Genomic DNA, 24737 nt, shown 5'->3' with positions numbered 1-24737 from the left:
TGTAATTAAGCCTACCATATGTGATCGCATACTTATTGATAAGTGTATGAACCTTTCATTTCCTTTCTTTTAGATTTCTTTTGAACAAGATCTCACTAGGTGAGGGCGATTCTCCTTTTGACTTTGAACAAGCTCCCACTTTTCCTTTTGGAATATAGTCATTTCTAAAATGCTTCTTCAAGATACTATTTATCTTGGATGTTATTCATCTTATATGAATAATCCAACTCTTTGATGGAAGTTCATACTTCATGTTATCATACGATTTCATTATGATCAAAAAAATTAATTTTCAACTTTCACCATTGCTACATGGTTGGTGTAGTACACCATTGATCAACTTCTTGGAACTTTAAATGTGGTGAGTTGATAAAAGGAGTTGAATTGTCACTGTTTTTGATAATTAACTTGTGGTTTACTATCATTCATTTTACTTGTTTCACAACAAGCATATCTATTAACTTCTTTAATAGATTTCACATCCATTAGGTGATCTAGGATGTCCCACAAGATTTGTTTATCAAACCATAAATTTTTATGTTTTGAGATAACAATTTCAACCCTATTACCATTCATATGGACCTAATGTTGTTTTCCTTGGGATATGACGTGAGGAGGAATTTTAATGACTTATCATAAAATATTATACTTTATTTATCTTTTGCAATAAAGCTCATCCATTAAGATGTCTTGAAGCTCTTTAACCTTTTAAGAGATTTCTTGTTCAAGCATTAACTATTTATAACATTTAAAAGAGTGTTGATATTCCCTACGTATTTCCCTTTTCTTTGCTTTCTTGAAATCCTAAATCTTTTGGATTTCGGACTAGGCTTTAGTCCAATCGAGAGCAATCATCGGTGAATGCTATAGAAAAGACAATGGCCACAAGTCCATTATTACTTAGATATATCTTATACAAGTTCCATGATTTCTATTCTAGTTCTGAACTTAGAGTGTTTGGATTTCTCAATCCTCACATGCAACTCTCATAGGTAAGAATTGGAACCTTTTAAAGAACCACATATTACTTATCTTATGAATATTATCTCGATTGTGAAATCTAAACTTTTTAGAAATCATTCTTGTTTTAGATTTATCTAATACTTTGATTCTCAAATAGAATCCCATCTCAATATTATTGTAAACAATAAATGTAAGAACACTTTCATACATTTATCTCATAAAGCATATAGAGGTCAATAATCATATTACCTTAATACGAATAGTCATATATAAACCAAATTAACTAGTGGTTATGTCATACAAACCATAAGGTATCTTCTAAAACATGAAGATAGCAAATAAGTACTTTATACATCCTAAAATAAAACAAATAAACTAAATAAGTTCATAGGTTCTTAAAGAGATAAACAAAAGAAAACATGCTTCCCGATTCCAAATCCTAACACGCTTCATCCTTCATGAGCTTCCTACTTGTTCCCTGCCTCTACAGCAACATGGCCTATAATAGATCATTGTCTGTTAGACTCAAATAAGTTATAAACATCTATTTAGAGTTTTAATGGCAAAGTGAACTGTACCTTCAACTCTATTGGCCCTCAAGCTAGCTAAGTAAGCCTGGAAGTTCCTCTTCCAATGTCCAGCTTTCCCACAATGGAAACATGATCCTTTCACCCTTTTGTCTTCTTCTTGCTACTTCTTCTTGATGCCTCCCTTGGGTTTGAGAACAAGATTCCCCTTCTTCTTCTTGTTGGCTTTGAATTTACCTTTACCTTTCTGATTAGGCTTAGCAGAAGAAGTAGATCCCTTCTTAAAAACAACTATTGTCCATTTCCCTCCTTCCTTCTTGAAGGTCTTTTTAGTAGTCACACACATATTTAGGAGCTCTGAGAGAGTGTGCTCCATCTTTCCCATATTGTAGTTTATGACAAACTGGGAAAAGGAATAGAAAAGGGACGCAAGGAAGATGTCAGTAGCCAAATTATTGTCCAATGGATTGTCAAGACTTTCCAGCTGCTCAATGAGTCCAATCATCGTCAGTCTATGTTGGTGAATTGATGCTTCCTTCACCATCTTGGTTCTCGAAAGGTCGCATACTGCGCTGAAATGCATGTTGTGTGTGCCTTCTTCATAAAGCTCTCGAAGATGGAATATCATGTCAGTAGCATGGATCATAAACTCATGCTGTTTTTGGAGCTCCTCATTTATGGAATGGCCTAACAGTCATCATCCACATGCTTGTCATACTTAGCACGCACTTCCTCTGAAGAGTCTTCACTAGGGGGCTTTATGTTCGGAGCTTGCTCTAGTACGTATGCAATCTTCTCGATAGTCATAAATATCTTGAGATTGCAGTACCATGTTGGAATGTTGTGGTTTTCTAGACAATGCTTGTTGACAGGACCCGCCCCAAATTCCTCGGAATCCGAGACGAATCCTGTGATAATTTCGACATCATACCGATGCCTGGCCCACTTACTAAAAGCGACGAGATTTTCTACCGAAATTTCAGTGGAGTCTCCCCTGAAAAATGGAAATTTCCCAAATTTTTAAACTTGTCAAATACACATTTATAAATCTCATCCGACCGCATGCAATATACATAACAGGCCTCCGGCCTTACAATCAACCCTAGTATGGGCGAAATAAGAGCAATCTAAAGAGTTTCAGTTTACAAACGAAAATAAAGTTCAACAGAAGATAAACGAACGAAAATTTATCCTACATAAGCTCGGCTTGGAGTTCACGACTTGATATGGCTGCCTGATTCAAGACTATCTACTGCCTGGGGGCGCAAAATAGAAAATGTTTGAGTAGACAAAAACAAAGTTCAGAAAAATGATACTAAAAACGACATGCATTCAAAACCGACATAGCTATGGGTATATATATATATAGTTTAGTCAAAACCATAGTGAAATCCGTAATCTCGTAATAGGTACATTATCACCAATCCCATTCCAAAACCTTTCCTGAACTACTCTCTCAAAACGCGTGTCCGTTGGCATATCGAGCAAGGAAGTATCCTCACTGACAAATAAGAATGAAAGGAAAGGTACATATATATATATATGACATAATAAATATATCTATATATATAAGTATGACCACTACCACAACTTGTACCGGGGAAACAATCCAACCGGGGGATTGTTTGACTAGTCCACATGGAAGAATTCTCAATTGACCATGTGGCCAGGGAACGAGCCGTCCAATTGGGGGACTGACCCTACCAGCACGTACAACAGAATCCTCAATACTCGTATGCATGTGACAAGTCCTACGCGAGCAGACTAACCCCGCTAAGAGTCTACGAAACACCCCGTCACGGGTGCTCGAGTTCCAACACATCCAAGTAATCCATAATTCCAAGTATCCAATCCAAGAATTCCAAATCCGGGGAGGTACATAGGGTAGTGCTAATAGCACTCAAACTAACATAAATCGCAACCCACTCACAATCCATAACCTCTTTCCAACAATCCCATGTACCACACATATTCAAATATAGATAGAAATTCTCAAGAATAGCATATGTCAATTCAATATAATCAAAAATCCGCAAAATCGAAATATACTTCCAATATATTGATAAAAATATTATATTCAGCAATTAAATATATTCCAACTCAATAATCCAAGAAATCATTATGCATATTTTCCATCCTTGAAAATATAATTATAGTTTAAAAACAAAGTCTACTCATAGATAGTCCCATGCTTCTTGACCTTGAGAGGTTCTCGCTTGTTGCATACGCTGGGTCGGAGTACCTATTTAAAGACACGAGGACTATATTAAAATAAAGCACTTCGAAAGAGAACTTTAAAATAAATTCCGAATTTTCCCGGGATTCAAGTATGTGTATGTCAAATGAGAAGTTCCTAAGGTCCAACTACGCGTTTTGAATGGTGGAATAACCTCGGGAGACGCTCAGTCAACCGAGTGGTCAAACTTACTAAACTTGGTCAACCAGGCCCCCAGAGCCCACGACCTCCGATTTCCGATCCGAAAGTTCCTGCAGGTTCGACAAGTTTTATTATACATGTCCAGTAAGTTTGGTCCGAATCGAACGGTCGGATCTCTCACGATCGTACAATCGGATGGTCAATGTTTAACGCAAACTTTACGTCATTGAATCGGAGCATCCAGCACTCCGATTCACGATCCGCGAATTCCTACATGATCCTAGAGTTGCCTAGATCAACATATATGGAAATGGAGTCGATCCAGCGGTCCGAATATATCGAACTCGAATAATGCCTAATATGCGTAATCCAATCGACAATCAAATGATAACCAAATTCAAATTCGAGCATACTTTCTTGGGACAACATGAGGATCATTTTAGGACCAAATGGATCACCCAAACAGTGCCCACACGCCCCGGTAGCGCGGGTGTCTTGAGAAATTATGGCGACCAGAAAATTCTCGAAACACCCAACAATAACTATACCTACGTGTTCAGGATAACGAGTGCATCAACTTTTGTTCTTGAGCCATGGCCAAAAAGTGACCGAACTTGCTGGAATCTCGAGCCGAAAACCGGCCAAACTTTAAGTTGTAAATTGAGTTTCAAAACTCAAAAATCGATCCTAATCAACCCAACCATCAGCTAGAGCACATTGAGAGGATGAGAAAGAATACTTAAATAGACAAAATTGGTGGCCGTAATCACAAGAACGAGCGATGGAAATTTTATGTAAAAACCAGCCCTTTTTTGGTATATTGCAACAGCGGCGGCGGCTGATCGTGGCGGGGGACGAGCGGGATGGATAGAGGAGGCGGAGGCGGTGGCCAAAAGGGTGGCCGGTTGTGTAACGCGCTTGGGGGGGGGGGGGTCCTGTTACACACAGGGGAGAAGAGAGAGAGAGAGAGAGAAAAAAAAAATCTGAATTTCAAAATATTTACGGTTATGCCACTAGGCTTCTGTTGATCGTAACTTCTTTGTTACAACTCCGATTTGAGCCCACTATGTGTCTACAGACTCATCTCGATGCGATATATGTCATGGTGCAATTCATTTCCCCAAAATCCTACTGGATTAAAAAGTGACCAAAATAACCCTAACCCGAAGGGCAAAATTGTAATTTCATAATTTATTAAATTAATTAAGTTTAAAGAATAATTAAAATTTGGGTCGGGATGTTACACTTGTCCAGGAGTTTGGCAATGCGGTTTTGGACATATCTACAAATACATATAACTAAGTGTTAGATTGATTTTAGATTTACCATTGACTTGAGTCTTTAAGTCAAATGGTACCTCTCACTATTTTTGTCAAATTCCATATCCCCTATGATGGAATCCGAGAGTTTTGGTTAAAACTCTTAGTGGGATGGGAGGCTCCCTATTATTTGAATCACCGCACCATAATAGGATCTAGGGATTCTACGGATAATAAAGAGAAGGCATGTTTGCCCATGCACATCTTGATGTGATTACCCATTCTGTTCCGCCTTTAGCAAATGTGAACTCCCAAATATTATTGTGAAGTCTCATTGTACTAGTCAAGTCTTAGTCCACCATGCTTGTTTAGTATATGAATCAAACATAAACCTCATCATATTAGAATGTTGGTCATGTTTGTCTCTATCTTCACAACATCCAATTTATGACATGGATTCCTCCTAAATACAAGTACTTTTCTTTGCTCCTCTCATATCTGAGTGCAAGCCTTTACTGCAAGGGTCATGTCTATTTGGAATCCACTATGGTGGAAGGCCACGCAAAGGACATAAAAAATGCCTTTCATTTATCGACTTAATGTTATCAATTGATTTAGGGAGTTTGGGGTCTCATCTTTTAATCTTGTTTAAACACTTTACAACATATTGTCCTAGGACAACTATTACTCCACTAAACATACTAATAGTTACACTATACTTCCACTATTTAGTTTCAAAAACTCAAATCAATTTCATAAAACTATTTTATTTTCCAAAATTGGGAATATGTATTACTATTAACGAAATGCTTTTGCATTCCTTAAGAAGGGTTAAATAGTTGTCTATAGGCTCATGGATGATTATGGACTTCTAAATTTCGATTCAATATCAAGCCAAGATGTTGAATCTAGGTCTTTGGCGGGTTATTGATTTTATTACGCATTTTAACTACTTTAAAACATTCATGGTTGGTGGGCATTGGACCCAATACTATTCTTAAAGTCCCCAACTAATCTTCTTTCTCCTTTGTCTTCTTCTCGGGTTCCTAATTACATAACTAATATGGGAATAGAACACTGAAAGCCCAATGGGCCTTGAGGGAATTACAATTTAAGAGAGATTGAAATTACATTGGAGAATGAGAGAGAAGCATGCAAGCTTCTATTTAATTTGCAAGCCCAATTGCTAATTAAACAACCTCAAAATAAAATTAGTTACAACTCATCCATTCAATCAAACCCATACATCTAATGAATAACAGCCAATCACATGGGTCAATTTGGTTTTTGGGCCTCAAGTCCTTAATCATCCCTTATTCCAATTATTATATGCAAACACTAAACAATTGAGAGTTAGAACATATGGGCCTATTTCTAATGGAAAATTGTAATGTTTCACTAAAAGACAAAACAATGCAAAATCGTAATTTTTAAGAGTTATGGGTCAAAACTGAAAATACCATATTTAAAATATGGACCCATATTTTTCGAAATTTCATGAAGACCCAAATTGGGTCTCTAATAGGAGTGGGCCAGTTTTGGAGAGAGAGAGAGAGAGAGAGAGAGAGAGAGAGAGAGAGAGTGTGTGTGTGTGTGTGTGTGTGTGGTCCATGTGGGTTAGTGAGAAGTAGGTGAAAGATGACATTACCAATTGTACCCACAAAGCATCTTTTATCTCATTTGCCAATTTCAAAAGATGAAATGGAAATGGGAGACACAAGGTACAATCTTTGGTGGTCTATGTCATAAAATGCTTTTAACTAACATGTAACATCCATATGATATATCATTTTATGAATCAAAAGACAAGATCTATAGGGAACAATAACATTTTCATGAACATGTGATGTCTCAAGTTTGATAAACACCTTTAAGTTACATCCTTTTGGTACGACGTATAGTGTTCTAAAAAACAAACAACTCATACACAAGACAACTACGATGTCTCATGTATGAGGACTATTTTGCATTATCGCAATTTAGAATTCTTTGTTTGACACTTGTGAGTAAGACTTCCATACAAGAATTCTTGAGTTGATCGCGTTCAGTGAACTCCATCTGTATATAGCACCTACACACGTGTCTTAGTGTCTCTACACGAATGACTTGAGACTGGCCATCCTCCCGATTAAGCAAACATAGTGTGTACCAGTCTTTGTGGTTCATCATTGTCCTATTGTCGATCCTATGACTTGGAACCTTTTAGGATACGATATTCCTATGATGGAAAGGTCTTGTGAATCTAACTTCTTTAGACAGCTTTCCATTTATACCCTTATCCATGAACTTGTTACTTTGTGTACATTATGTATCTTAAAGTAACATTCAAGCCATTTTGATTGTATTAATTATATTATATCCTTATAATTTTTTCACTTTTATATTTGCTTCTAGGGCATATATCTAACAGCCCATTGTAGAATGGACGTGGGAAGAAGGTTAATGAGGTAGACAACGGTTAAGGCAACCTCAACCCATAATTCGACCATACCCACCATAGGGGATTGAATTTAAGGAATTGTTTTGAAGATCAAGGTACTGGAGCTCCCTGAGTTGGAATATAGAGGATGAAATTTTTCCTTGAAATGGATTTTGAAGCAGGTCAATACGTTGAAGACCATGTATTCCCACATTTATATATAAATTTGGCCAGATCCAAATCTGTTGTTGATGGAGGCCGTGTTTTTAGGAGTGGACTAAGGGTTTGGGTTGATGGGTTGTGCTGGGAAATATGGGGCAGGTTCAAAATAAGGGGCTAGGGAAGGGGGAGGTTGTGGCGAGGTGGGTGACTGTGTAGGTGTTGGGGCTGGGCTTGGGAGAAGAGAGAGGAACAGAGAGAGAGGTGGGGGTGTCTTGAGAAGTTGTGTGGTGGGAGGGTGGTAAGGGTTGGTTGCTGGATGGGTGATGTTGGGTGGGGTTGGAATGGTGGTGGTGAGGGTGGCTTTGGGTTGGGTGCTGGTTGTGATGTGGTCTAATGGTGTGAAGTTAGGGGAGGGGGAAGAGACAACAAAGAGAGAGATGGAGGAGAGGAAGAGATTTTTTTAATATTAATTTTTTTCCATTTTTTATATTTTTTTATATTTTTTATATCAACAAGTAATTACATTATTTAATTATTTAATTTTTATTTTTATTTTTTATTAATATTTTAGTCTACTTAAGCAAAAAAAGTGAGGCCTGCACATGACACGTCATCACTTATGGTAAAAAGACTAAAATAGTCATGCCACGTCAACAAAATTGACGGAGTTATAAATGAAGATAACGGTATGGGGCAAAGTGGAACACAAAACCTTAGTCAAGGGGGTTAAGTGAGCCACTTTAACTTACGGGGGGTAAATTGAGATTTGACCAAGTTTCAAGGGGTACTACAGTAAATAAGCCTATTTTCTACACTCGCAGTATTTGTCAGCTCGCTATATAATTAACTTAAATCAGTTAAACCCATCATTCAATGCATTTCCTTTCAATTTTTTATAATGAAGTAATAGATAATTGACTAAATAAACAACCTCAAAGTTTCAAGAAAAATTTTCAGGTTTTTCTTACAATTTCCATGGTTTTTATTCAATTTTTATCGATATCGATAATTTACCGAAATTTCCATCGATATTTCCGTGTTTTATACTATCAATATTTCCGTAACCATCAATATTTTAGACCTTTGGGAAAACTCATCCTAAAGGAAAAACAGTTATCTTTTTGGTCTCAGGAAAAACAGTAATTTGTTTATGATGTTTAAGATTTCCCTCCCTCCCAAAAATTGAAGAGTTGAAACATCATCGTCTTGTCTTTTTCTACGATTAGCTTGCAAACCAAATTTTTTACACAAACATTGTTCCTCTACTGGACTTCCACCAAAGTTGGCAGGACAGATATGTTAGGTACCAAAAGCCAGAAAGAGCGAACTACACGAGACAATTCTTCATTCATATCCAAAATGGCCAAAAGCATGAGACTAAAGAATACGTACTATTCTATAATTTCTCCAAAGTGAGATAGAACATCTAAGGAGAGCGTTACACGTGTCTATGGGCTGCTATCAATAGGGCCATACCAAGGGATCCGAAGGCCCAGTAGCATGGGATCGTAACAGGATACCTCAACATCTTTCTGAACCAACTTTTCCAAGAATGGAGCACTTTTCGCATTTTTCAGACTCTCTGCTGCCAAGTAATAGATTGCCTTCTGGTTCTCAGGCATGTTCTCGACATAATCATCTAAGCTTATCAGTTCTTCCTCACTTTTTGAACAGTAGAACCGCAACTAGGGTGTGATGCTCTAGTGATTTCCAGAGTCCTCGATGCATCCCAACTTTAGAAACCTGCCAAAGTTCTCCAATAATTTCTTGTAATCCTGGGATCAAGTAATACCATTTTCCAAGTTAATAACAATTTTCAGCCTTTCAAGTGGAATCAAAGAAGAAAACACAAGCTTAATTGCTGCTACCACCCTCTTATTTTCACTCTCAAAGATCTCTTGAATCATGTCAAATGTTTTCTGTATGAGTCTCTTTCTCATAATCCTTACCTGAAAATAGCAGATAGATGGACACTAAGAAATAATACAATACGACCTGATACAAATATCTAAGCACATAACAAGAACAAAGAACAAAATATTAACTGCTACAGAGATGTCCAAAGAGTAATAGGATTCCCTTCACAAAATGCATAAAGATAGTGGAGAACTAGGGCTTACAATTCGACTTTCTTGAATACCCTCTTGAGAAACATTAAGAGGAATATCATTCGAATCCACCAGACCCTTAACAAAGCTCAGGTATCAAGGAAACTGCAAAAGAATAATTCAATGTATTACAGCCACAAACCATATTTCCAAGCAAATAAGCATCAACCCCAAAATGTATTTTCAACATTCCAGATGGTACATCACAATTGTAGCTGACGCAATTGACTATAACATCTAAACAACTCCATTGATGATGAATAAAAAACTCTTGTTTTGATTAGAACATGTAATAACTAAAAAGAATATTAAGGGATACTTCATTTTCCAATTTAAATACAGAATAAACAGTCAACACCAGCATTGTTATACAAATTATTTTCCACATAAAGTAAATCACAAAGGAAACTTAGGGCCTGTTTGGTTTTCAACTTGAATCCAACCTCTTAAACTCAAAAACAGAATTTGAGTCCAAAGCAAAGAAAACCTATTTGGCAGCCCAATTTTTAAAAACTCAAACTCAAGAACAGCTAAAGAACACCCCAATTATTAAAAACAAAAAATATCTGTTTTTTCAGTTTGTTTCTATCAACCCACAAGTTCTCAAATTTTTAAGATTTGAAAACAGTTTTCAAGTTGCATACCAAACAAGTTTTTGAATCTTAAAAATAGATTTAAGAACTCCTTGTTTTTAAGAAAAATCAAAGTTTTTGAGTTCCCTATTTGAATAGGATACCAAACGCCCCTTAATGTGCAACAGTATATGCAACAAAGAAGATCACCACTGACATGAAACCAAAACAACAAACTAAATAGAAGCTCAAATTCACATGGTTTCCAATATATCAAAACTTAGCAGTTCACCATCAAAATCATCTGAGATAAATATCCGTTTCACATACAAATGTATATTCTTTGTTCTTGCATTCACTACATCCTCATTGTTAAGAGACCCATTCCAGGAATATAAAGAACACCGCTGAACTCCACCTCACCCTGCGCAGATTTTAAAGTTAAACTCCAAATCTGCTACATTTTCTACCTCAACCAAATTATTAAAACAACTGCCAACAAGAGAGAGAGAGAGAGAGAGAGAGAGAGAGACCTCAGTGGTGAAGTGAGTGTATGCAACTGGATCCAAGAACTCACTGAAAGTTTTCTTGTAAAATTCATGGTACTCATCTTTTTCAACTTCCTTTGGATTCTGCATCTGCACAAGAACAAAAGCAAAATTAATTTTAAAAAAAGGCTAATAAAATATATAACAAGAAAATACAAGCACATTAGACAAGCAGACCATGCAGAATCTAAAATACACGTAAGAACAACAGATACTCTTAAACTTATAACTGCAAGGTATAGAAGAAATATAGCGTCAAGGATTAGTTTGCAATACTTTTCTGATTTTGATAAAAGTTTCTACACAGAGAGTCATATTTTGATAACAATACTTTTTTTATTATCACCTACAATGTACACTTGACATGCACCTTCAACTAATAAAGAAGTAACAGTCCAACCATTAAGGAAAAGATGACTCACATGCAGATATCCAATTCTACTAATACCTTCAAAACTTGCCATATAGAGGGAAAGGGTTTGACAAAGCAGAAAATGAAGTCCTCCCCTCAACAGTCCTTGATTTTGCTTGCCATGCATAGATGGGGAAGGAAACAAACTGCAAGTAATTCTTCACAAAACCCTGGATCTGGGCCGGCTCTGAGAATTCATACTTGTCATCCGGTTGAAAGGAGAAATATAACTTAAGATAGTTCTCCATAAGACATCAGAGGTCTGGAAATGGGATGAAACTTAATTTAAGAAGAAGAAAAAGAGGTCTGGAAAAGCATAAAATGTCCTCTGAAAAACAAAAGAACTAGGAAAGGAATCCTAAGTGCTGTTTTGACTTGGTCCTCTGGAAATATTTATTTTTTATGAGAGAATGAGACATGAATATAATGTTATACCTCATGAACTGAATTTTTCTACTGAGCCGGCGAACAAGTTTTCCCAATGGTCAGATGCCAAAAGATCTTCACTTCCCCCATGGATTACTCACGAAGAAAGCCAAGTTTGAACATCTCAGCTAGAAGCTCAGCTACTGAATTGAGATCACCAACAAGACGAAAAGTATTCAGCATCACCTCACACAGTTCTTGATCAGGACAAATCCCATCGGATAGCATCATACAGAAAAAATATTTTGCATCAGTTATTAGACACCTTTTGCACAATCTATTAATAACAGCACTATAATCCCGAATGGAAATTTCAAATCCTTTCTCCACCATTTGATGGAAGAGCCCCACTGCCCTATGTACATCACCCTTTGCACAATGTGCTTTGATCAATGTGGTATAAGCAACTTTTGTCAAATTGATATTGCAGTCGCAAAGAGAAACCAGTAGCCTGTCAGCATCCATTAGGTCACCATATACACAAAGACCATTGATGAGAACATTATATGTAACAGGAGTAGGCTCAAGATTATGAACCAACATCTCATTGTGCAACTGAAAAGCTTTCAAGAAGTCTCGACCTCTGCAGAAACATTTGATCAGAGTATTATACGTGATTTGGTCTGGGGTTAGGCCCTTAGCATACATGTCCTCAACTAAGTGAACAGCCTCCTGCAGCTTCCCTAGTTTGAAAAGTGCTTTAATTACTACCGTGTAAGATACATGAGTTGGCTGTACAGCATTTGCTTCCATCTCCTGAAGCAACTTAAGCATGCCATGGATGTTTCCTCGTTCAATGTTGGCATTCATAAGAGTAGTATAAGTAAATGGACTTGGGAGCAAGCCATGCAGCTTGATGGTATCCAACATCTTATGAGCCTCAACCAGTTTCCCAGTTTTGCAGAAACCATAAATAAGAGTATTGAAAGTGACAATACTAGGATTTATTCCCTTTTCAATTATTTGTTTATATAATCGTGTGGATTCTACAATGTTACCTAATTTTACATATCCATCCATCATAATATTATACAGCACAATATCCTCTGTCACATCCCTTGTTAGTAGATTATCAAAATATTTCCTTGCCTCGGATATATCCCCTTTCTCACGCAGACCTAACAGAATAGAACGGTGTGCAAAGTAATTGGGAATGATTCTCTTCATGTACATTTCTCTATATAGTTCACTTGCCCTCTGAACATCTCCTTGCTTGCATAGGCCATGAATGAGGATAGAGTATGTTATAAGATCTGGTTCCAAGCCAACAGCTTCCATCTCATACAGCAATCTCAATGCTTCTTCTACTTGTCCGCTTTTACACAAACTGCTGAGAAGTACACTGTATACAAGGACACTCAACTGAAAACCCCTTGAAAGCATCTCTTTCCGCAACTTAAGGGCTTCTTCAATATTGCCGGCATGGCAGTGTCCACATATCAAAATTGTATATGTCACATGATCCGGATTCAACCCTTTAATCAACATCTTCTGAATGATCTCGCGAGCTCCACTCATCAAACCAAGTAGATGAAACCCCTTACAAAGAATGTTGTAGGTAACTGTGTCAGGCTGTACCCCATGCGTCTCCATGTCTTTAGTGAACTCCAATGCTTCTTCCAATGAACCAGCTATACACAGCCCATGAATAAGAATATTATAACTGTATGAATCTGGAAGTAGTCCACACTTGAACATCATACAAAAAAACGACTTCGCAATATCCACAAAACCCAATTTACAAAACCTAGACATGATGGTATTGAATGAAACAACTGAAGGCCCACTCTCCCCTCTTTCCACACCCATGAGGAACGAAACTGCATCTTGTAGGCCAGATTGCTCACACAGTCCATCTATAAGTATGGCAATAGTGTGGTCACTCTGATGAGTTCCACTATCTTTAATTTCATCATAAACACGCCACATGATATCTGTATGCCTTAAGTTATGCAACAGGCAGTTATAGGTTGGTGTTGAAACGTTCAAATTCAGATCTTTCATCCTAGCAAGAACAGACAGAGCATCATGAATCATCTCAGATCTTGAATAAGCAAACGCCAACATATCCCACACCACACCACTCGAGTCCCAGTCCATGAATCTATGTAAGAGCAGCTCACAAAGTGAATGTGCCGAACCGGGCCCTATCACAAATCACAATAAATCTATAAACAAAAAATTGATCAAAGATAAAGAACAAAAGCAACGAAACGATTAGGCTCCACCCATTACTCAGCCAGCCCCAATGTACCTATGAGCCTTGCCTAATCTCAGAAACCAGGTCCACAATCTATAATAAAAAGAAAGTACTTAAAAACCGTACCTTCCTCATCCACCATTTGCTTCACAACCAAACGCAGCTCTTTAAACAGCCTTCTCCCCGCTAATACATGAGCAACAATAAACTCTGAAACCCTGGAATGCCGAAACGCATACTCATTCCTCAAAAGGTTGAAGAAACCGAAAGCCGACTCCGGGTTCTCAATGCTCAAGCTTTCAATAATCAAATCCACCTGAGGCTTATTCAAAGTCGGGATAATGGTTTTGAAACGATGATCACCTACACAATTTCCCAAACCAAACATTCTCAAGCCGGCAATGACTTCGGAGACGGCGTTTCTAGGGTTTGGGACGACGGTGGGCTCGTCATCAAGCTTGGCTGCAGACACTGAGGGTTGAGTGAAGATAAGGGAAGAGAGGGGAGCGAGAATTCGAGATTTTTGTAATATATGTATGGGCTTCCATTTATGGATGTGATTGAGCATGGAAATGGGGACTAGGGTTTAAGCATAAAAGGGCAAGAGCCGTGTGGTTCTCACGAAAATTGGAAAGCTGAGAGAGAGAGAGAGAGAGAGAGACGGGAGAACAGAGAGTGCTTTGCTTTTGGACCAAATTCGAAGCGGGAGAACAGAGAGTGCTTTGATTTTGGACCAAATTCGAAGCTTTAGTGATGCAAACTGTGGAGGGAGGCTAGGGTTTTAGGGATCCGTTTGGCTTCCCGGCAATTTTGAAGCTTCACCCGGTGGGCAATTTTGAATCGAGCCGAACCGAATCGAAAAAGATCGGAAAAAAGTCAAGTTAGGCTCAAAATCGAACTGTACCACTTCGGATCGGTTCTAATCGAATCGAATAGATTTTGTTAAGTTTACTTATTTATTTATATTCAAAATTATTAATAAGTTTAATTAATATTCATTTATATTCAAAATTATTAATAATTCTAATTAATATTCAAATAATATTAGTAACTTCAAGTATTATTTATATTTTAACCCAATTAATACCCAAATATTTTAGTTCCAATTTATTATGAGTGCTGCTATTTCCACCCACCTGTCCTATTTTTCCACCCACCTTATCTTTCCACCCACCATATAAATTTTAAAAAATACAATCATATTTTTCCACCCACCAATAGTCCTAAAATACCCTTTTAATTATTACCTCATTTCCTCTCTCCTTTTATTCTCTCTGTTCAGTTTCAAGCTTTCAAAAATATGTTCTCTTCTGATTGCAAGAACTATATGGAACAGTGGCTTTCTTCTCTTAAAAACTTTGACGCCTAAGACTAGCTGACATATCTCAAGATTGGCCCTATTTTGATGAGTTCTTCGTTGTGCTATCATTTTTGGGTAATTGGGTAAAACTAGAAAATAATTTAGAATGGGATAGGCCCTGCATCACCGTCCTTCCTAGAAGCGCAGAGGATTAACATCCATCAGACTTCTGAGGATAATTTCAAAGCGCCTTTAATTTTGAAAGAGTTAGGAAGACCCTTCTTGTTTTCCAACAATGCTGCATGCTAAAAATGTAGCATCCTTCTACTACTAGGCGCACATCATCCAGTGCAAAGAGAAATGTGAAATAACCATGGAGAAGTTGGGGGACGCCACTCCACATCGTGGCCTACGAGTTGGGTGGAGAGGTTGGTTTGGTGATATATGGGGAAGATGGTGGTTCAGGCCTCTGTCTCTCTTCGCTTTCTCTCTCTCCCCCCTCTCTTTCTTCGAACATACCCAGCCCTTGCAGATTGAGTTTGGGGTTTTCTCCCTAAGTCCTTAAAAGTCATTTTACAAAGGGGTTTATTTGTTTTTAAAATTTTGAAGATAAGGTGGGTGGGAAAATAGGACAAGGGGTGGAAATAGCAGCACTCTTTATTATACCCAGCTAAATAACTACTTTAACTTCTTCTTTTTTTTGGTAAACTATACTCATTCTTGTTGTGCTTCTGTCTTTCTTTTCTTTCCACCTATTTCTTTCTATTTCTCTTCATCTTTGTCTCTTTACCTCTCTCTCATTTCTACCTCTTTCTCTCTTATTTTATATCTTCTACCTATTTTTCTCTTCTTCCTAATTTTCTATTCTTCCTATTTCTCTCTTCTTCACATTTTTATATTTTTATCGTTCCAAACCGAAAATTGGGCAGAATCGAACTAGAACTTCATAGGTCCAATATGGTTCAAATACTTTTTATAAAAAAGCCGAGCTGAGTCAGACTGTGTATAAGTTCTGGTTTCAATTCTAATTAAAGGGGAAAATTGAATCGAACTGCACCGTGCCCACCCCTACTAACAAGGGTCCTAAGGGGGAGTTGGGTGAAAGTTGGATAGGGGAGAAAGGGAGAGAGAGTGTAACAACCCGGTCCTAAATTAATAGTTAAATATTAAATTATTCAAGAAAAAGACAATTTTACCCCCTGGAATATTTAAATGATTTTAGAGTTGAATTTTTTTGTTTAGGGATGATTGTGGTGAAACTGTAACATCTCAGTCCGAAAAAGTAATAAAATAATTAAAATAAAAGGTGTTTGTACCATATCTGACTCTCCACTCATTTAGTGACACGCGGATTAGTGAAACTCCCCAAGTGCCCAAGGCTCCGAACAATCGGTATCGGCTACCAATGATAGTGCTTCAAAGCAGCGAACGGTCGATACCGCCTAGCAGAGTCCACAATCGGTACCCCCTATCGATTCTGTAGAATCAACCTCGAAAGGCCGGCCCGAAATATCTAAAGACTCGTGTCAACCTCATAGGACCCTCCCACGAGTCCCACATCGAAATTAAGTATTAAGAGCATACCAAATGCCCTCTATAAATAGGCCCCTTCCCTACAATACAAGGGTAAGACTTTTCAGCTTGACTTTTATGCTAAATATATTGTCAGCAGCAAAAGCTCTTAGAAAACAAACTTACTTTGGCATCAGAGGGTCTTAGGCTGGTTCCACACCGGTTCCATAGACCTTATGAGTCTCGACTTCCTTCTATTCAAGATCAGTATCCAAAGACAGGAAGAATCCGCGTCTAGCACTCAATTGATCTCTAGATCGTCCACATCACTTGTAAGTTGCACTCATCTCTATCTGTTCAGTTTTAGTGCCAACAAAAGGAAATAAATTTAAATGAGAAAATAAATTGAAATAAACAATAAAATAAAATGATTTGAATTAAATTAAGGGTTTTGAAAATTAAAATATTATTTCATATTAAAAAGGGGCAAAAAGGTCATTTTAAGTTTGGGAAGAAATTTGGAAATTCCAATAGTACAGTTGCGTAGAGCACATCGAGATGAGTCCGTAGACACGTAGTGGGCTCAAATTTGAGTTATAATGAGAGATATATGATCAAAATTCAAGTAGGGGCAAAATCGTAATTTTTCAAATCAGGTTTTTAAAACCAGAATTTCTCTCCCTTTCTCTCTCTCTCTCTCTCTCCTCCCCCGTCGAGCGCAGAACGCCCCCTCCCCCGACCAGATTGTGCAGCCACCATCTCCAGAGCCACCGGCCACGAGACTGGTCCCAAAACAACCGGTCCGGCCCCACCGTCCTACCCAACCCTTCGCCGCCACCGTCCGTCCGTCCAGCCCCTGGAAAACACAAAATTTCTGGCCGGTGTTCACCCGAATTTCCAACCACTCGTTCTCCCTCCTCCGGGCACTGTTTTTGACAAGTGAGGTATGGTTTCTCACTTATTTTTCAAGCTATAGCTAATGGATGGGTAGGATTTGATTAATTTCTAGCCTAGTTACCTCGATTTGTAACCCTAAGTTTGGCCGGTTTTAATTTAAAATTCCGACCACTTGCCATCCGAATTGGACGTTGCCGTAGTTGAATGAAGTGTTCCACTCGTCAAGTAGTAGCTGTAGTCGAAAGGGTGGCCCTCGGTTTTGAAGTTTTCCGGCCACCGGTATCGGTTAGGACACCCACGCCCTGCCGGCGCATGGGCACTGTAGTGGAGGTGCATTATGTTCCAATCCGATCTCCTTGTTGTCACGAGTTCATACGTGTGCTCGGATTTCAAATCGGATATCGTTTGAATCTTGAACGAACTTCGCCTATTGTGTGTTATCTGGGTTCTATATGTTCGAACTGTCGGATCATCACCAATTTAATATATGTTGATCTAGGCACTCCTAGGATCGTATAGGATTTTGTAAATCATGAATCGGAGTCCTAGATATTTCGATTCGATAATTTGAAGTTCAATTAAAAGATAATCGTCGGATCGTATGATCGTGATCAATCCGACCATTCGATTCGGACCAAAATTGCAGGACGTGATTAGTAAACCTTGTGGAACTCATAGGAACTTCCGGCTGGTAAAACGGAGGTCGTGGGCCCCGCTGGCCCGGATGACCGAGTTTAGGGAGTTTGACCCTCGGTTGACCGTGAGTATTCTGAGGTAGTCCTACCTTTGAGGACTGCTAGAATAACTTTATTGACGAGTCTTGACCATTATTTGAGTTATGTTGATTTTATGGGTTTATGAGATTATTTAAATTGTTTTAAATTGTGGGGTTATCGGATGTAAATATTATTTGAAGTTTTTGCAATATTTGAAACGATGTAATATATGATTTTGGGATACTTGAATTATTGGTTGTGAAAGTGAGTCATGGAACTCGACTATGATTATTAAGAAGTGGGTGGACATTTGTGGTTAAGTGTATTTCGTTTTCCAATTATGGAATTTTGTACATATTGAGTTTTGATTGAAAATTGATTCAATATGGGTTATTGAGGATATGGGATAAAGGCTACTATTTTTCATTAATTTACATTATTATGATTATAAATAAAGTATATGGACTGGGTAGTGGTTATTTAATTAATTAATTATTATTTATTTATCTATTTAGTTATCTATTACTATTAAGATTATTAGGATAGTACGAAATGGAAGGGTTCGTTAATTGGGTTTCGACATGATTAATAAAAATTAACTAAATATCTAATTACATGTCTATATATATATATATAATGGTTTGGAAATGATGAATTATGGATTCTAGTTCTCAATAGTATGTGGTGTAAATTCATAAGTGGTTGAGAACTGATTTTAGAAAGTTGAGAATGGGAAACTTTATGATAAGTTTTGGAATATGGTTTTCAAACCCTCCACAGGAGTATCCCCAGTTGCCTTGAAATAGTTTTGTCATTTATGATAACGCCCCACAAGTTTAGGGGACCCCTGAACCGTGTGGTGCGACGATTGCAACTCAGGCTGACTAATGGTCCCCTGAGGCATGCGAGGAATGCGGCTCGAGTCAAATGTCTCATCTGGCAGATTCCCCGTCTTGGAAACTTGTTGATGATAAATGGCCCGAGTTTGGTAATGAGCCGAGAAACTTGAGATTGGCTCTTTCATCTGATGGATTCAATCCCCACAATTCTCTAAGTAGCAGATATAGTTGTTGGCCAGTTATTTTAGTTACATATAATCTCCAACCATGGCTGTGCATGAAACGAAAGTTCATGATGTTGACTTTATTGATTTCCGGTCCTAAACAACTTGGAAATGATATAGAAGTCTACTTGGAGCCTTTTATTGATGATTTAAAATCTTTGTGGGATGGGATTAGAGGAGCGTATGATGCACACATAGGAGAATACTTTACACTCAGAGCTGCATTACTGTGGACAATTAATGATTTCCCCGCCTATGGAAACTTATCTGGTTGTGTTGTTAAATGATATAAAGCTTGTCCAATATGCGGCGATGATACACCTAGTCACAGGTTGAAAAATGGCCACAAAATTTGTTACATTGGGCATAGAAAATGATTACCAATCAATCATCCATATAGGAGGCAACGTGCAACTTTTAATGGGAAACCTGAATATGGCACGCCTCTGGAGCCATTAACTGGAGAAGAAGTGCTGCATAAGGTTGAAGATATTACTTACAAATGGGGCTCGAAAAAAGGGGGAGGTGGAGGTGAAAATGATGGTGACAGAGTTTGTTGGAAGAAGAAGTCAAAATTCTTTGATCTTAAGTATTGGAAATACCTTCTAGTGAGGCATGTCCTAGATGTTATGCACATTGAGAAGAATGTTTGTGATAGTATCATTGGTATATTGCTGGAGATCCATGGAAAAAATAAAGATGGGATTGCTGCTCGGTTAGATTTATTGAACATGGGGTCAAAACTGATTTGCAACCCGAGTATGGAGAAAGACGTACTCGTTTGCCTCTAGGGCCTTGGAATTTGTCAAGAGCAGAGAAGAGAGCGGTTTGCAATTCTTTCTATGGTATGAAGGTCCCTGAAGGTTATTCTTCAAATATAAAAAATCTTGTATCTTTACAAGATTCAAGACTTCTTGGCCTGTAAATCACATGATTGTCATATCTTAATGCAACAATTGCTCCCTGTGGCAATTCGTTCTGTTTTGGAGAAGCCTGCAAGGTATGCAACAACTCATTTGTGCTTCTTCTTCAATACTATATGTGCAAAGACGGTTGATGTTTCCAAGCTAGATAAGTTGGAAGAAGATGTAGTAGTTACTTTGTGTTTGCTTGAAAAATACTTTCCACCTTCATTCTTTGATATCAAGGTTCATCTAGTAGTACATCTTATCAGAGAAGTTCATCTATGTGGGCCAGTATATTTTAGATGGATGTATCTGTTCGAAAGATATATGAAAGTTCTAAAGGGATATGTTCAGAACCGTACTCATCCCGAAGGTTGCATTGCTGAGCGTTATATAGCTGAAGAAGCTGTAGAATTTTTCACCGAACATTTATCTGATATTAGTACAATTGGAGTGCCATCAAATCAGAAGATAGGAGTTTCAAAGCTATTATCAGGTTGCACAGTGAGCTTAGTTGATCGGGACCTGTTGAACCAAGCACATCTATATGTCTTGGAGAATACGGAGAAAGTCCTACCTTATATCGAGTATGAGTTTTATTCTTTAAGTTTCCATTTTAAATTATTCCTTATGTTTATCTTATATGTTTGGGACCGTAATGATTGAATTTTTCGTGTCATGTAGGGAACATATGATCCACATCAAGACCGCTTATCCAAAATTTAGAAAGAGAACAAAGTGGCCGCAAGATAAGCACAATAACACTTTCATTCAATGGCTACGCTTCAAGGTATATGTTATTCAATAACATATTTGACTTTTAATTTTCTTCTTTCTATGTTAGATTGAATTAAGATATGATTAATTTGCAGGTTCAAAGTGAACTTAATGAGGGAGACAATCATGACGTATCAGAAAATTTAAGGTGGCTAGCAGCTGGTCCAAACATGGCAGTGCCATTATATAGGAGCTATCTTATTAAAGGTGTTAAATTTAACATCAAGGCACAAGATGATGTGCGGACAGTTCAAAATAGTGGAGTTTATTTACTTGCACATACCATGCAAGTTGCTAGTGCCAAGGATAAAAACCCAATTCTCTCAAATATGGGTTTTTATGGTGTCATTCAAGAAATTTGGGACCTTGACTACCAAAAGTTTACAATCCCAGTCTTTAGGTGTGATTGGATAGATAGTACTTCCGGCCTTGTAGTCGACGAACTTGGATTTATCCTTGTAAATTTGAGTAAAATTGGACATAGGAATGACCAATTTATTTTGGCTTCTCAAGTCAAACAAGTATTTTTTGTTGACAACCCGATGCACCGTGGTTGGTCGGTCGTTCACCACGATACCAAAAGGCATAATTGGAGCCATCCAATTTGTAAAAAGTAATAGGAGCATAGTAATCACGTGAAGGATGATCCTCCTTCGTGTCAGAAGCACTAGAACACACCATAACCTTGGAATGATCACCCATGATAACAGCGGAAACACAACACGAAGCAAATACGACAAACACGGCACATGCACGGGCAGAAGAGAACCCTAAAAGAGAAATTAGGGCACACAGTAGAACACGAGTGGGCACAAAACACAGGTCACCAGAAAGTAGGCTCTGATGCCAAGTCAAATAATATGGGTATAATATTTTCATATTATATTTCATTCTCCAAATTGAGGTATTTATAATACAAGGATGTAACCCTAATAGGGTTAAACTAGGAAATAAGATAAAATCCTAATTACATAATATCTGTACAAAAAGGAAAGAGATAGAGTCCTAATAGACTAGGAAATAAATCTCCTAATTAAACTAGGATCTTGCTAACACATTGCAAGGTGATATATATTTATGATGAGTTTGATACCTAGTTGTGGCTAACTCAATTATAGTTGTGTAGCTTTATTAAGGGTGTGAAAACAATAACCAAACAATGAAAGAAGGGTTAGATAGTAAAAATATATAAAAACAATGCAAAATCGATAAGTCCATATTTTACGAGTTTTTAGTCTCTCGTTTCTTAGTTTTTGAGTCTAGTTCTCTACTATCTGAGCTGTTCAATCTTGTTTTGTGAATGTGTAGGTTAAGTCAAGCAAATTGGTGAAAATTGAGAAAAATGGAGTTTTCCTGATCAAACTAGGAAACCAATGGTGAAATTCGAAAACCAGGGAGCGGAATGTTAACGAAGCGATGGTGAAATCTATAAGAATTATGAACATGCCTAGATAAAGAAAATGAGAAGTCAACGTGCCACACAATTAACATGCAACTCAAGATGCCACATCATCACACCAAGTCATCAAAATTGCATCCAAGTCATCACGGGAGATGCCACATCACCTTAACCGTGCTTTACTAGGTTAGCCACACCTAGGATAGGTGATTCTTGCTTTTGCCGCACTTCCTATCGAAGAGAAGAATCAAAAAGCCTAAGTAAAAACACCTATTCAATAAGCTGAAGGAAAAAAGGGAAGGTTTTGTGCAACTAGGAGATAGAAACTGAATATGCACGATGGCCCCAATGGGTGGATTGTAAGACCTATGAGCCACGAATGATGCAAGGCAAGAATGGACAAGATCGGTGAGTAATCTCACATTGCTAGGGGAGGAAAAGGTGAAGTGCCTTATATGTGTGGGCACTTCCTAGCTAGATGCCTTTTGGGAAAGAAAGCATAAGCTTGAGCCCAAGACCAAATTTGTGTGGGCGGGGCCTTAAGCGAATAATATCTTGCTAGTGAAGTTGGGTTGTGACACTGGCATACAAGAGCTAGAGCATGCTTGCATTCGTAGTTATATAATTAGTTTATAACTGATTGTTGTTATGGTAACATCCTTGACCAACATCCATATGCCAAACCTAATATAAAACTTCAAAGTACATCAAACACATACAACTGATTCTGTTCGTAGGCTAAGTTTTAGTATAAAAACTCAAATATGGTTGTAATTCCTTTTATGCACAGATTTTCAGAAATCACAGTTAAGCTTCTTCATTTTCTCTCCATCTCTCTGCATAGTTTGCTTTGTTTACCATACTTTATAATTAGAATGTATTAGTAAAAATGATACCAATTTCATGTTGAAAGTGTTTGTCCAACATTGAAAAATTAAGTAATCTAACTTGGGAGTATAAGGAATTGGACTACTCCCTCCATCCTTAGGGTGGAACCTCAACTTCCTTCATATACGGATATATGAGGGGAATTTCATCATATTTCAGGATTAGATATAAATTGAACTAATTAGAATCATGATATTTCATTAGTGCGGCGCGCGATATGATAATCAAACTAAACCAAAATGCATTGCGCCCTACCCTCAAGTATAGTTTTGTAATTGACTTTTTTTAATTAACATTCTTTTAAAAAGTTACAAAAAAAAGTGAAAATGAGGAGGGAGAACTATGTTGTGGCCTTGAAAATAAGGACATTGATCGCTTATGTTGACGAGTTATTTTGAATAGTCAATTTAGGACTTCGACCAGGCCAAAGTTGAAGCTTCTACGTGGTCGATATGAAGCACCATGCCTTCTTTCCACTATAAAAGTGGTTTTTTCACACAGAGAAAACTTAGTCACCTAAGAGGCACTAGTGTACCCTAAAGGGGGGGGGGGGGGGGGTGCTTAAACAACATGCCCTGGTGTGCTAATTGTAGGGGAACAACCAAAGGGGAACAAACTGGTGGGGATTGGAAATGCAATTAATGCATGCTTTAGCCATGTGGTGAAAATTGTCCAAGCAGGTTGGTTTAGAGTTGCGGCATGTAACTATCTATGTCCCAATTACTCATAGTTTGGTTAGTCGAACCACACGGGGAAGAAGCTCATGCTGATTTTGCCCCTAGTGCCTAGGTTGGGTAAGCCTGTCCGACCTGACCACGATTGGTCGTAGACAATGGTATGGCAAATTGGTCTGGTCAGGTTTTTGTGAGGATGGTCGGGTCTTGTAGGACCAAATATCGAGATCTTTGCTATCGAGGCCATCCACATGGCGGATTTTAAGTGGACAATCCACTCGGGCCATATCATATGCCATCATCTTTCACTTGAATCGTAAACCCTTACACTTTTCACCATCATTTTGTTTTTTGAAGGTACAAATTTTAAAGGTGAAATTATTGTATCCCTTTTGCTCTAGAATTGGTTTATTATTCTCTTCCCAAAGGGCTGACAATGGGTCGTGTCGTGTCGGATTCGTGTTTTGTCAGGATTATATACGTGTCAAGAATACTCAACCCAAACCTGACTTGTTTAATCAACGCGTCGTATAAGGGTTGCCACTAATTTCTCGTGTTGATTTCAGGTTGTGTCGAGATCACTTGCTAATTGATAGCAAATAAAAAATAAATAAAAACATGAATTTTGATCAT

The 24737-nt window shown here is 37.8% G+C and overlaps 1 protein-coding gene and 1 pseudogene across 8 annotated transcripts; both read right to left on the bottom strand.

Moving 5' to 3' along the window:
- Nucleotides 1–1430: 1430 nt before the first annotated feature.
- On the bottom strand, nucleotides 1431–9329 carry LOC110770821 (uncharacterized; annotated as a pseudogene).
- On the bottom strand, nucleotides 8898–14888 carry LOC110770823 (uncharacterized). Of its 8 annotated transcripts, none has more exons than XM_021975045.2 (8): nucleotides 14100–14888; nucleotides 11783–13920; nucleotides 11384–11609; nucleotides 10921–11025; nucleotides 10718–10811; nucleotides 9828–9920; nucleotides 9576–9656; nucleotides 8898–9482 (listed from the first exon to the last, which is right to left on the bottom strand). In XM_021975045.2, the coding sequence occupies exons 1-2, from the start codon at nucleotides 14539–14541 to the stop codon at nucleotides 11867–11869; spliced, it is 2496 nt and encodes an 831-aa protein (XP_021830737.1). In that variant the 5' UTR covers nucleotides 14542–14888; the 3' UTR covers nucleotides 8898–9482; nucleotides 9576–9656; nucleotides 9828–9920; nucleotides 10718–10811; nucleotides 10921–11025; nucleotides 11384–11609; nucleotides 11783–11866. The 8 variants fall into 8 exon arrangements, with proteins under 8 accessions (XP_021830737.1, XP_021830736.1, XP_021830734.1 ...); XM_021975044.2 differs by having other exon boundaries at nucleotides 9579–9656; XM_021975042.2 differs by having other exon boundaries at nucleotides 8898–9656; nucleotides 11358–11609.
- Nucleotides 14889–24737: the final 9849 nt, after the last annotated feature.

Source organism: Prunus avium, chromosome 2, assembly GCF_965620075.1.
Source record: "Prunus avium chromosome 2, drPruAviu1.hap1.1, whole genome shotgun sequence".
Classification (NCBI taxonomy): domain Eukaryota; kingdom Viridiplantae; phylum Streptophyta; class Magnoliopsida; order Rosales; family Rosaceae; genus Prunus; species Prunus avium.
The sequence above is the reverse complement of the archived record's forward strand: the minus strand, read 5'-3'. Positions and strand labels throughout refer to the sequence as shown.

Excerpts from the sequence above, each read along its gene's own strand:
- LOC110770823 (XM_021975042.2), bottom strand. The coding sequence starts at position 14,541 with ATGCTCAATCACATCCATAAATGGAAGCCCATACATATATTACAAAAA. Across the intron at positions 13,921-14,099 it reads GCAAATGGTGGATGAGGAAG|GGCCCGGTTCGGCACATTCA; the intron begins GTACGGTTTTTA and ends GATTTGTGATAG.